Genomic DNA, 14,711 nt, shown 5'->3' with positions numbered 1-14,711 from the left:
TATATGAGTAAAGCGGCAAATGTATTGACCTTGAAGGGGAATGCGCGACTTAGCCCTACTAAGAAGAAGAAGTCTTTTTGGGACTTGTTTTCTAAGAAAGTTTTAAAATGTCAACAGTATGATTTGGGTATGTAATTTTAGTTTCAAGCTTGAATATGTGACAATACAAGAAGTGTATGTTTCATAAATCGACCGATACTTGACGAATTGCCAATACAAATATCATTCTCAAGTCTCACTTGCAGGCGTGCCACATGTTGTGGCATTTCGTCATTTGTTATCACCGGTTGTAATCAGTACAGTGGCCTGTTATCATGGCTCGTTTACGTTATTGCCTCATTCTCACTGTTACTTTTTTATTCATCGGGTTTTTCTTCAACTTTTACCAACTTGTCAACTATAATGGTAACAGTATTGTTTTGTATTTCATTGATTGTATGTGAGTAAAAAATTTTTGTTCTAATGATTAGTTTTGGTTTTGCTTTACTCAACATCTGTTTCAGTTAAAGATCCAAAATTTTAATTATTTTTTTATGTTACATCTATGCAAACTACATATCTCTTAACTTAATTCAAATTAGGTTTTATGTTTTTTCTTTCATTGGTCTAAAGTCTGAAATAAAATTATTTGTCAGGGCAGGTTTTTTTATGAAAATTATAACTTTCCCAATTATTTTATATTTCTAATTTCAACTTGGTGATTTCAGTTTTATGCTAAAAGTAATTTTACTGGTATGAATTCATTATGAATGGTTATTTCTGTGCTTGGCAACTATTTGCATAATTTCAGGCAGAAATTCGGAAAGTTAATTTTGATAAAATATCTCATTGTTTATGTTTGTTGTTTTGTAAATTACATTTCATTCAGCCTGCCATGGAAACATTCGACAACATAAATTTATTTGAGTTATACACACCACAAACACAATAGGTATGAACAAACATAATCCAAAGAATCCATCTCAAAAAGGTACAACTCCAAACATGTTACGCCTAAAAAATATTTGGCTTCTATAATGCTAATATGCAGTACATACTGTTAGAACACCGCTGTGAACTTAAATGATCCCAATAATAGCAAAACTTTGCAATTAAGACCTCTTCTTATGTTTGCTGAATTTAATGTGTTCTGCAAAAGCAAGGAGACTATTGATTAACAAAAACTGTGCCTGACATCAGGGTAACACCTTTTCCAGGTTCAGGTCAAGTTGGAATAACTAAAAGTTGTTAAAGCAATAATTAATATAAAGTAATACTTATGCTCTACTTGGATGGACTTAACTTTACTTTAAAATTCTAGATTATTATCTCCCCATCTTTAAATTTTGCCTCTTAAGTATAAAGCACCATTCATTAGTCAAATTAGTCACAGTTTTTATATAATTAAACTAGTTCTTTTACACAGTTTTTGTTGCTTTACAATTTCAGCACTAATAGCTTCCGAGCCAAAGGTCAGTTGTAAATTTTGGCTTCGGGATGTTAAGCCAGTTATATAACACAGAGCTTAAAACAATAAATTCTGTTCTTGGTAGCTTTGTCTTGTGACAGTTAATAATTAGGATAAAAGCTGAGTAACAATTGGGTTCTGAATCACAAAATTGTAGCCATCCCCAGCTATTTTTAGTTTGCAATCTTGTACTAATTGCATACACTTTTGTTAGGGACTGTTATACTGTATATTATCAATCATTCTACTTAAACCGGTTGCAGTAAGTCCAGATAAGCCAATGGGTGTGATAACGAGGAAAATATGCTTATAACCCCATTTTAAATATGCTAAAACGTATTAAATAGATAAAAGTTTCTGTGATGGCAAACCTTCACAAGGATTCAACTTATTCTTTGATAGAAACCACTAACCATCACGGTTTTGAAGCCATCGTCATGAATAACGTCAAAAATAACCTACGAAGCAAAAAACATTAAAAGTTTAACTAAAATATAAGATAAAACCATTTAGCCCACTCCTCCGTTTTCACCAAGAGTAAGACGGGAGGGGTAGCAGAGAAGTATGTAGGTATAAGGAGAAGATGAACTTTGTTGTATGCCGTGCACTAAAAGAATCAGGAACAGCAGGTCCTTAAAACCTGGCTTGTATTTTCCAATTGCAGAATAAATATTAATAAAAAAATACACTCAGCTTTAAAATATAACTATTAACCTATGAAAGGTCGCATCCCTTAATAGATTTGAGAACCAAAAAAAGTAATTCCTATGTGTTATATGATATAAGGAGAAATCCTGTGAATTTTAATTAGGTTCAATAGTTAACCCTTCCTGGAGGGGCGACTTTTATGGTCTAGGACGAGCAAAAATAAAACAAATAAACAAATTAGTTTTAAATATTTGTGTTTTTTATACCCGTTTACATAAAATAAACACAATGGAACATCTCATATTATCTAAATAATTTTTACTTGTTTTTATGCACAAAATAAATGGTGGGGATAAGCAGAAAAACGTCGGATATATCCGCCACGTCTTTGAAAATATGGTCTTGACAAAGAAAGGCAATAAATAAAGAACAATATGTTATCACTATTTCATGCTAGACAGAGAACAACTGTAGCTTTTAGCGCCAACAAAGTCAACGTTGTGGTGCGCGCTCAACATCGTGGGGGTCGGGGCAGCGCAGGAAAGGGCGGCTGTGGTAGCCCGAGCCATCTGGGTACTGCAAAAACAACAACCAGGCCGTCTGAACATAAGGCGGATATATCCGACACCTGTCCGCGAAGGGTTAAGTTATAAACAGTGTAACCAACAAAACTTGAATTAAACTTGAATAATGAATTTATATGATTTTATTTACATTTGTATACACAGCTTTACTTATAGTTTTATTGTTGTTGCAGGCGCTGTCTCGCCGTTGCCTCCACCCAGTTCCGCCAGTTCTGGGTTCTCGGACGATGACTCGCTTCATTGTGACGCACAAGGCCTCTCGATCGAGCAGTTCGTACAAACTGTTCAGACAAAAGGCAGGAGTGGGCTGATCGCCGAGTACCAGGAGATCAAGGCCAGACCTCCAGACGGAACTTTCAACCACGCAAAGTGAGTTAAACATATAGATGAAAAGCTTTTAGCCCCAGTATGAATTTGACCAGCTCCAGTGACCTATTTTCTCATTTATTTTATTTTGTGTTGTTTAATGCCCTTTTCTTTTATATTTGGTCTCGAAACTTCAAATTCTTCCTTCATAATTTGTTTTCATTTGCAGCAGTAGAATCTTTTATACATTTTTAGTTGTTGGGAATGGTCCAAACCCAAGTCTTGTAACAATTTGTTATACCTTTTGTTAGAATTATTCAGTAATTGATAGCCCAATAACAAAGGACATTTGATCCAAATTTAAGTTATGATTATATGTGGGATTGAACCAGCTACTTCCATATATCAGAGCGAGCACATTAATCACTCAACTACTCGAAAGTCCCATAAGACATTTTTGGTGGACTCACCACACACGGTTGCGTAGGCCAACTAAGTAATGTAATACCTAACATTGTGTAACTCATGAAGAACCCCACAGACAGGTGCTCTCCTCTTGAGTTGCAAACCAGATCTGACTTGCGCAGGATTTTTCAACCTATAGGGCTGTCTCTTGGCTGGGGAACAATGTTATGTATCACTCCAATATTGGTCTCACCTAATGACCTACACATTAACAACATTGTTAGACTGTTACTGTGAGAAATTGCCTGATTATATGAGACATGTGCATTAGTCCAACAGTAAATTCTATATTTAAATCCTGCTTGTTGGCAAACAAGGTTTTATAAATTTTTATTTATCTAAAAAAAAAAACCTAAGGATGCCTGACGCCTAACTTCTGCACTTTTGTAAGAGCCCTATAATTCATTACTCCCTCTTGCACATTTTTTACTTACATTCACTCCATGGTGAAGTATATTGGGGGAGCGAGCTGGTCTAGTTGGTTAGAGCGTGGGACTTCGGTTCCTGAGGTCCCGGGTTCAAATCCCACCAAATCACCAATGGATTTTATCTAAGTGATAATGCCGCAACCCCTAGGTCTAGCCTGAAGTAATGTAAAAAACAATCCTGAACTCAAGCCTACCGTCCTTGGGAAAAAAAATTGGTGAAGTATATTGATAGATGCTAATGTTGTGTTGTAGGTTACGTGCCAACCAGCCCAAGAACAGGTACACAGATGTTTTATGTTATGACCACAGTAGAGTGCTGCTGTCTCAGATTGACAGTGATCCCACGACTGATTACATCAATGCTAACTTTGTAGACGGGTACAAGCAGAAGAATGCCTTCATCTCCACACAAGGCAAGTGTTTCACACTACTTAGGACAGATTAGGGGAGGTTTGATGGTGTAACACCTAATCCTAGAATGGTGTTTGCCAAACATTGTAACAACATTGGTGTGTGGTAGTAGCTGTTACTAATTTTAAATAATTATCCTTTAAGTAACATTTAACTTAATTTTTTGGGAAGGACACCGTTGTGGGAATTTAAAATAAACAGTATCAGCAATCTGACACATACTTTCTCCTATTGGCTTGTCAACAACCGCATTTAAGTAAGCGATGGGAGTAGGCCCTAACTATTACATTTATAGGAAAAATTACAAAAGTTGCAATACCTTTTAAACCATAATTTTTACAGTAAGAAATGTGGGTTACATTTTGTTTAGAATTATAAGGACAAAAACATACTAATTTTAATCAGAACTGGCTTTATTAAAAAAATTCTGATTTCACGTTATTTTATGAGCTTTTATGGGAAAATAACTTAAGTTACAATGACTTTTGAACCGTAATTTTTACAGTCTTTCTTTTGTAATATTTTCGCTCATGGTTGTGTTATCTGTTACCAGGACCACTGCCCAAGACAACTGGGGACTTCTGGCGGATGGTGTGGGAGCAGCAGACGGTGGTGGTGGTGATGACTACAAGAGTGATGGAGAGAGGGAGGTGTAAGTGTGCGCAGTACTGGGCGGAGGAGGAGGGAGGCACTGCCACACACGGCAACTTCACTGTCACCACTCAGGCCATCGAGCAACACCCTGACTATGTCATTAGCTCACTACTGCTGCATAACACACAGGTAAACACTTAAATTTATAACTAAAAATAACACATGTAAATATTTTATCTACGTCAACCCTTTGGCCAGAACATTGACAGGTGTTTATGTACTCTGAGGCTGTTCTTCTTGGTCGTGTGCGTGCAATCCACATTAAGCTAACTAAATGTGTGGCTTAGATGATTGGAGGGCCAACCTTATTAGTATGAAAAGGGGCCACCTCAAAAAATTGAAAATGATCAATAAAGTAAAGTTAATAACACTACTCTAGAGAAAGAGTACCAACAAAAGTGTTTGGGTTTGAACTTTGGTTACTTAGTTGGAATTGGAAGTCAAATGTCAAGAAAGTACTAGTAATTGGTTGTATGTTCACTTAAAGAATTAAGGGAATTTATGTGATCTGCCAATGTTAAAAATAGATTGTTATGATGTGATACATTTGCATTTCTACTTTAATATGCATATTTATGGAGCTACAAGTGCTAATAATTTAAATTAGATTATAAATTTTCAAAACAAATCAATCAAAATTATATAGAACCAGATAAATATAAAAAAGAAAAAGGAATCAAGACAATTTTAGTCTTGTATAGTTGACCTTCTTCTCATGGAAACTTAATCACAAAACATGATTTATACTTGGAAGGAGCAGTAATTTGATCTAACATTGTAATTGGCTTTTGAGACGAGAGAATAGCCATCGCTTATGGGCCTGAACTGGCTAGTACCAGTGTATGAAGTAAAGGACACGGCGCTGATTTAAACTACCTTATTTTATTTTAGGGGTAGCTATTTGGAGACAAACTTACAGACAACCCTCGTATATGAGATAATGAACACAAAAAATGATCTGAACTTTTTGTTGAATTCAATAAGTAATGGGGTACAGGGTAGATAACTTGTTTTAATTAAACTGTTGCTGTATGAAATAAGTTTGATATACTAGGGTTTCCGAGTTATACCTGGTTTGTGAATATATTTTTTTCTCTTTTTTTCACATTTTATATTGAAAGATGGCAAGTCAATCAAAGTACAGAGCTCATAAGATAAATGTAGTGTCCCAAAGTGAGGGATCCTATTTTTGATTAATAAAGCAGCAACTATTTATTGCATCTCATTGTATTGTCATCTGCATTGCAGACGGAGGAGAGCCGAGATGTGAGCCACTATCAGTTCATCTCGTGGCCGGACTACGGAGTGCCGCTGTCAGCCATGGCCATGTTGGACTTCCTGCAGCGAGTGAGACTGTGTCAGGCATCAATGTTGGCAGCACTGGGAGATACGTGGGCGGGACATCCGCGTGGACCACCCATCATCGTACACTGCAGCGCAGGCATCGGCCGCACTGGTGAGTGTCAATTCTCGCTATCTGAACCTGTAGATCTTGCTGCATGTGTCTGGAAGGTTATTCAACACTCATCATTAGACTAAAAAAGTATCTATTTGTTATAGTGTTTTTGGAATAAACTTTAACACACAAAACACAAACGATCACAGATAGAGATAGGTCTAACTATGAGCGAGTACATTGCCACAGGCAAGGCAAGACCCCACTAGAAAAACAGGCCATGCTGCAGCGTGGGCAGTGCAACACTACGCCACAGTGGTGGATAGTTGTACTAAAATCTTACTATTAAAATCTGACAAACAGCCAGCTTATTTACCTAAAACATATGGGATATGGCAGTGAATCTATCCACCAGTGTGACATCATGGATCCTGCAGCATGGTCTGTTTTTCTAGTGGGGCCATAGGCGAGGCCAGAAGGAGACTGAGCTAGGCTATTATTTAGGCCTACTTATATGGTTTCACATGCTACTTTATTCAACAGAATACTAATATTTTGCCCTGCTGTTGCGCAGGTACATTCTGTACTCTAGACATCTGTATCTCACGACTGGAGGAGACAGGGACGGTGGACGTGCGGGGAGCCGTGGAGCGGATAAGGTCTCAGAGAGCGTTCTCCATACAGATGCCAGACCAGTACATCTTCTGTCACCTGGCGCTCATAGAGTACGCACTCAGTAAAGGACTCATCTCACAGCCTGACCTGTCAGCCTTCGACAACGGCCACAGCGAGGACTCTGAGTAAATTACTTCAGTTGGAACATTACAGTTTGGTTATCTAAATATGACAGTAACAAATTATCTTGTTTGTTGATTGGTGAGTTCACTCGCTCATCGTGCTAATTATAATTAACTAATCCTGCTACGTGAAGCAAATCGACTGATTGATTTTATATTGATGGTTTTGTCTCATGGGACTATTTAAAGAAGCTGTAGTTTTTGAAAGAATCTTCGTTTTATATTTATAACAAAATAGGGATAGTAGATAATAGGTTAAATAATGACAAAGTACTTGAAGTATTCAATTGGTTAAAAATAGATGAGAAGAATTATTTTATTTATCAAAAATTGTTATAGGTTCAAGGTTCATCATAACACAACACCTACAATACTGAGAAATTAAATTTAAAACAATGAATTAAAAAATTCAACTTTGCTGCTACATTTTCTTGGTTGTGTTAGGTATGTGTTGCTGCTTAAACCAAAAAAGTGTTAATGTGTTAAAAGCAAAAAATGTCAAAAAATGATCCACACGTTTGAATTGTGTTGTATTCCAAATTAAATTTGGTAATTACAAAACTACATTTAAATTCCTTCAATGTTCAACATAGTTCCTAATGAAATGTTTTTTTTTAATTGCTGTTAAAAAGTATGTTTTGTATACCTTTTTCAAAAGAGCTCCTGCATATAACTGTCATTTTTGACAGGCTGTCAGCTTTAATACAGATTACGCCTTCCGAAATGATAACTCAACTGTGTTAACAGTGTTAGTGTTATTTTTATACAGCCGCAAAACCTGCTTCAGATGTGTCTCTGATGTGCTAATACGTTGTGGCATTTAGCATTGTAGTGATGTGAATTTTTAAATGTAAAATAAAACAGCAGAGAATTTGAATAAACCGAAGTTTTTGTAAAACTTAACATTACTAGTTAAACAGACTGTAGAAGATTTTCTCAACATAGGTTTTGTACAGTTTTTGTCTTATTGATGTATGTGATACATTATTATTTATTGTTTGTTTTACTAATTTATAAAGAATAATATATTATAGGGTTAAGGATAAGTTATGCTTGTCATTTTATTATTTTCCAGCTTTAAATCATAATTTTGTATATAGGTTTCTAATATATGTTATTTTAAATAATTAGTCAATTTATTTTAATTTATTAATATTATAATCTCTTTTTTTACAATTACTGGGATGAGTTTCAGTTTATGTTAATTAATAAATACATCAGAACCTTGATAAAGAACTCTTAAGCGCAAATGATATTCATGCTGGGCTGTAAGGTTGTTCCAAGGGATACTTGTTATAAGGAAAATTCTTGTTTCAAAGGATTTTAGGTTTGTTAAACAAAAGCTTTCAGTTAAACTGATTTGAGGAGATGTAATTTTTTATTTTAAAGAAATTTTTTGTTTGATTGTTCTGGTAATCTGAGAAATTTTGAGATTATGTGATAAGCAGATTCAAAACTTGCTGATGCCAAAGAAATCCGTTCATAGTGTCCAACATTTCAAATCATAGAATTAATTTTAGTTATTGAATTAATTATGACATATTGATATTACACAAGAACTGGTGAGATTTCTTAAAGTGACTTAAACATACCAGTCAGTACATTAGGTTTTTTACAAGGTTATACATTGATTTTTATGTTTAAAACACAGCTGCAGAATTTCTTATGCAACTCTGCTCTCTTAAAATAGGCATAGGAATAAATGATGTAACAGATAAAACCTGACAAGCTGCCAACATAGTTTTTTGTTGTTAAAACTAAGTATGGTTTACATAATTTATTTGCCAAGTCCTAAATCATTCATCATTTGTTCTTATACTTTAAGTTTTAGAATATTTCCAAATTCATATACTCTTAAAAATAATATAGACTATGATTTTTAGTTTGATTAAGCCTAACAGTTGTATAATGAAGATTTGTGTTTTTTTAATTAAATATCAACTAGTAAGCTTAATTATTGAACATAACTAATGTAGTGCCATTTGTGTCTGATAAAACCCTTAGTGTCATATAGAAAGGTTTCTGTTTAAAATAGTTTGTTAATTCACACCGACTTTTGTATAGGCCTGCAATTTTTGTATATTAAATGATTAAGATTGATGACTAGTATCTAGACTGTAAAGAAGTTATATCATACCAAGATTTGGTATTCAATTCATTATTACTTTAAAAAATATCACTTTAAAATTGTATATGTATTTGGCGAACTACTTTTTTATTAATGTCAGTGATATTTTTGTTTTTACAGATTTCATACTGATTGTAGAATTTGTCTAGGGTTTATTTTTTATGTAAATTGAAGTATTTACAGGTGGTAGATTCTGGTATTCAGGTGACAAGGATGAAGTAGTTGCCAACGTCTTGGATGTCTTTGGCAGTCACCTGAAAACCAGAATCTACCACCTTGAGGAATCGACTGTGAAAGCCTGACACAGAAAATTATGTGTTTTCAGCTTAAGTAAATCAGTTTCTTTAGTAAGATGAAGTGTACGACTTGTGGTTTGTTGTGGTGTTTGTTGTTCAATGGTTAAGCCCATGTTTCTCACTATCTCTTTCTCACTCAAGGAATTTGTTAGTGTCTAATTTGATTGTACACCAGCTATTAATTCTTTAATTTTGTCCATTTTCCATTAAATTCTTTGAAGTAGCGAGTAAGGAAAGAGTTATTCCAACTTAAGTCCTGTAACGTAAAACAGTGATGCAAACTAACTTTTTACGAAGAATGCTAGAGACTGGACAAAAACTGATTATTTTTGTACACTAAGTGTCATTAACTCCTTTGTGGGCTATGCCTGATTTGATATATTTGAACTCTATTTTTATATCTAAGATTCCTTATCGGGCATTTCATTGATGCTATGATTTATAAGCTATAAAAGTGCTATAACTACTTCCTATGTTATCAAAGACAGGATTATGCAATTAGTGAATACAAATTTAAAAAAAGAGTGAATACAAAAAGGAAAAGGCTTGCTCTAGAATAGTTTAGGAGTTAACATTTTCTTCACAAATTATTATCTATCTAGTTAACAGTTTTCTATTTGCCATCATCAATAATTTCAATTTCAACCTCTACTAATAAATAGTTTTTGTAAAATATCTTTCTTTACCAATTGTGAAATTGAGGTATAGTCAATTTAAAATGGAACACCATTGTAAATAAACCTTTTGTTTACTGTAAAGTACTGAGTTTGATCAATTACTATTTCTTACTAAAAGGCAGATTTTTTTATCACAGGGCTAGTTATTTTAAAAAAAGCTTTCAACTGTAGTTTTAGAAGTGATCTTGAAGCGATGTAAGTAATGAATTGTTAGGTTTGTCTGATTTCTAAACCCCAGAACTGTGTATACTTGGCCAGTTTATTATAGTTGTATATAACGTGTGCTGCCAGTGTAATATAAAGCTTCATTAATTTAAGGACGGTGTTTTATATACATAAAACTGTACTTTCATTTACCTTTTGTCTTTTATTACCCTATCACAGTTCTATTTTATGTTAATATTGCCCTTTAATAAACATAAATTGTATGTAGCATTTTTTATTTTTTTATTATAAAACAATGAAAGAAAAGGTGTTCCGTAAGAAATATTAAGGCGGAAATTTTGGAAAATGGCAGCATAAAAAAAAAATTGAATTCAGCTCTCCACTTAGTGTTTTCTCTAAATCTAATTATTTCTGAGAGACCTAATGGTGTTTTGCCTCTGGGAACATCAAAATGAAAAAGTAAATTGGTCCTGCCCCGAGTCTAAGGCGGGTTACACACCGGTATCGCGGATATGATGTCGCCGATATTTTTCGTGCCCGCGACATGCCGCTCGAAAACCAACCTATGTTATCTTATGGAGCTTTACACACCAGTGTCGCAGACACGTTGCCCGCGACTCATGTCGCAGACGCGTGTCTCGAGCGAACCAACCAGTCGGTGTTTGGACAGACATGTCTTGTGTCTCTTGGGCCCGCGCATGCGCAGAACACGTTTCTAGTAGTTTTGGAGCTTTTTTACTTACTTTATTGCCTTATGGTGTGGAATGTAGTATTGTTATATTATAATACTTCAATTGACACAATAAGGAAATTACGTAAGTACTGTAATACAATTAATTACAATGTATTTTGGAAAAATTACCATGAAGTTATCTTTAATGTTTTTGTAGAAAGAACAACAGCAACAACATATCATCTTCTTCTGACGATGACATTATTTAAACTGATGAATGTTGTGATTCCTTCACTTTCATGTCGCCAGCACGTGCCTCTTCCCATGGTTGCATTTTATTACATGTCGCAGACATCATGTCCGCGACATCAGAAATATCGGCGACATCATATCCGCGAACCGGTGTGTAACCCGCCTAAAGCTTACTATGAGACCTATGGTAATAACTTATTCCCTACATGGGCAATTTGGTAAAGAACAACTTCTTTATCTGAACTCAATTGTAAGCTACAGTACGGTCCATGAGAGTCTGCAGGGAGGAGGCTATTTACCATGTGACTTCAAAGCAGCCAATGGGGTATTGTTTAGTATATTTTAATGAGTGTTAAAAAGTAGTGAACGAGTAATGTTGCAACTTCGCGCTAGTCAAGTCTTGGTATTGGCTGCAGACTCTCGTGGTCCCTAGTACTGTATAAAACCATTGCTTCCTGCTCTCAACTAGTTCGAAGCCACCCTTCAGCTGAAGGTTCTGACAAATAAAGAAATTTGTTTTTAAAGATAGCTGTCTGAATTAAATTTATTTCTTTATGAAGAGCCATACAATAATAACTATCAGTAATTTTGCCCTTTGGGTACACCATATCCAGTATGGACCTTAAAAAAACGTTAAAAATTGTTTTTTAGTAATAAGTTTGTTCATTTTAAATGTAAATATAACATAACATTCAATTTTTACTAAATCCTCTTCTTACTTTCCAATAATTAAGAAGTCATTGAAATAACTTAAAAATAAATGTGGTTTCTTACTCAATTTAATGGGGACCATTGGAACACATTCATATCTAAAACACTTCACCAAGGCTGTGTGATAAGAGTAGTCACCACCCTACACAACAACCTGATTCTAGCTGAAGCGAGTTGCAGACTTCCAGCAGTCCCACTTTAGTTGTGTTGGTGAGAGAGTGTTTCTTCTGCTTCCGTTATTTGTAGTGATTCTCAGCTGAAATGCATTTGAAAGGTGCCAATATAAATGAGGCAATCCCTTCTTTTTCCTTTGAAACATCGGTTCTCAAATTGATGTTAGAAGGAATGGAATGCAATGCAAACAGAGTAGCTCAGGTATGGTGGTAGGTAATATTTGAAAGCTTAATTTAATTGAAGTTTTAATTTAAAAAAAGTACAAATAGTCCTAAATAAAACTGTATTAGCCACTGTTTTTCTCCCTTTAATGCCAATATTTCATGTCGGAAATTCTAGTTATGTCGCTGATTTTACTACTTTCTTCTGGAAACCTTTGGAGAGGAGAAGTGTCAATTTTAACAAAACTATAACTTAAAAAAAATAGTTTTCTCTCTTAAAATAAGATAGAAAACTCCAGTCACAAAACTAGCACCGTTTGAATTGTCTAAATCAGTTAAAAAACACTTCTTAAGGCCAAATATTTTCAATTCAGTATTACTGTATTATGTTTATTGTGCTGAGGGTGTTCAGTTTAATTCCTAAACAATGCATTTAGTACTTTAGTAATAATACTTTAGCTTAACTTTCACTACCTGATAAGCTTAAGGGATCAAAATAATACAATTTTTTATTACCGTGTTCAGAAAAATCTAAATCTTTATTCTTTCATATACGACGGTACACAATTAATTACTACACAAAACAAAACACAAGTAAGTTTTGAATGGAATTATCAAGGTTGATTTTTGTGGATACTGTATTACATAAATTTAATCAAAGAAAAGAGTTATGGTAGGCAACTGGCAGCACTCTAGGAAAATTTTTGAGTGGAGCGAAGCGAAGCTCTTTGGGATCAACTTCAATGCAATCTTTATAATTCTTAATCCCAATTACGGCTGAACATATTTTAACTTACCAAGGTTGTTTTGTCAAATGTTTAGATGGTTTACACGTAACCAATTTCAATTTTTGATAATGCCTATATAATTTTAAACTTTAAAGTAACTCAAAGTTTTTAATATTTAAAATTGACCTTTGATTGCCATGTTGGTTACAAAATAACAACGTTAATGTAAACAAAACAAAGAATCATCGCACCAAGCCATGACCCAAACACAGTATAAAGGAAAAATTCGGATGATGACCACTGATAAAATAATTCACTGAAAAGTCTTAAGTTTACATTTAAGTTGCAGTTTGGAAAGACCACTGATCGAATAGGTAGATTCATAGGTAAAACATATTTTTTTAGATACAGTACGGTATGTAACAGATTTGATTTACATAGCTAATAGGGAGTGATGAAGGAAAGGACGTAATACAGGTGAGTAGTGCGGAGTGTGGGAAAAGTTTGTGGCATTTAGATAATTGTATGTAAAATACCAAAATGCTATGGGAAGAGGGGAAACAAGTCCATGACGTTGTGAAGGAAGTAGTAAAGGCTGGCAGTGCGGAGTGTGGGAACCATTTGTGGCAGTTATATTAATGTATCTGCAATCCTAAAAACCTATGGTAAGGGAGGGAAACAGGTCCAAGACATAGGAAGTGTTGAAGGAAGTAGTAAAGGCGAACAGTACAGAGTGTGGGAACGCTTTGGGGCAGTTAGATTAATGTATCTCAAATATTAAAATGCTATTGGAAGGGAGGGAAACAGGTCCACGAGGTAGGAAATGGTAAAGGAATTAGTAAAGGCTATAGCAGTGCGGAATAAGGGAACACTTTTGAATTGAATTGAACTTTGGGCAGTTAGATTAAAGTATCTGCAATCCTAATATTCTATGGGAATGGAGGGAAACAGGTCCACGATGTAGGAAGTGGTGAAGCAGGGAGTAGTAAAGGCTAGCAGTGCTGATTGTGGGAACGCTTTGGGGCAGTTAGATTAATGTATCTAAAATACTAAAATGCTATGGGAAGGAAAGGAAAAAGGTCCACGAAGTAGTAAAGGCTAGCAGTGCAGAGTGTGGGAACATTTGTATTTTGATTATATCTACAAACATTTTTTAATTTATTGCTTTATTAAAAACCATGAAACATGATTGCTCCGCTCAACTGAAACTATCAAAGCTCAGACAATCTGAAACTCATAAACTTAATCTTAATACAAATTAATTAAACATAATCTTCAAGGATATAAATAAAGGGGCAAGGAGTTAAGATTTCATTTGAATTAAAAAAGGTGTATACCTGCTAATACAAAATCCATACAATTGCAGAAGCAAACTAATTTGGGTTAGGGGCCATTTTAGGTGACTCAAAGACATTTTCTTATCTTTTCATGTCAAATTTAACATTTGAAAATAAATATTTAAGGACAACACACGCATACACTACACATTTACGGTAGGTAAATTACTTTATAATGGACGCTAACCCAGTGGATTTTTAAAGTGTAGACTTCTCATTTGAAGCATTATCTCAATAATCTCAACAAATTTAAATCAATAAATAAGAGTTGGA

General features: G+C 34.5%; 2 protein-coding genes across 3 annotated transcripts in view; both read left to right on the top strand.

Moving 5' to 3' along the window:
* LOC129002458 (tyrosine-protein phosphatase non-receptor type 9) overlaps positions 1–10,593 on the top strand; it is a 52,752-nt gene extending 42,159 nt beyond the window's left edge. Inside the window, exons 8-12 of the mRNA XM_054430281.1 lie at positions 2,853–3,048; positions 4,131–4,291; positions 4,843–5,072; positions 6,192–6,399; positions 6,914–10,593. Of these exons, the coding sequence (XP_054286256.1) occupies positions 2,853–3,048; positions 4,131–4,291; positions 4,843–5,072; positions 6,192–6,399; positions 6,914–7,143 (1,025 nt within the window). The 3' untranslated portion in view covers positions 7,144–10,593. The remainder of the gene's footprint in view (positions 1–2,852; positions 3,049–4,130; positions 4,292–4,842; positions 5,073–6,191; positions 6,400–6,913) is intronic.
* Positions 10,594–12,295: 1,702 nt separating this feature from the next.
* The window catches only part of LOC129002789 (uncharacterized), a 28,787-nt gene continuing 26,371 nt past the window's right edge, over positions 12,296–14,711 (top strand). The window contains exon 1 of one of the 2 annotated variants that reach the window (XM_054430842.1): positions 12,296–12,413. In XM_054430842.1, the coding sequence (XP_054286817.1) occupies positions 12,300–12,413 (114 nt within the window). In that variant the 5' untranslated portion in view covers positions 12,296–12,299. Of the gene's footprint in view, positions 12,422–14,711 lie in introns of both variants that reach the window. The other variant, XM_054430843.1, reaches the window with a different exon arrangement.

This window comes from Macrosteles quadrilineatus, unplaced genomic scaffold (genome assembly GCF_028750875.1).
Source record: "Macrosteles quadrilineatus isolate MER2022 unplaced genomic scaffold, UCM_ALF_1.0 Scaffold_9__3_contigs__length_116548681, whole genome shotgun sequence".
In the NCBI taxonomy this organism is placed as follows: Eukaryota; Metazoa; Arthropoda; class Insecta; order Hemiptera; family Cicadellidae; genus Macrosteles; species Macrosteles quadrilineatus.
The sequence above is the reverse complement of the archived record's forward strand: the minus strand, read 5'-3'. Positions and strand labels throughout refer to the sequence as shown.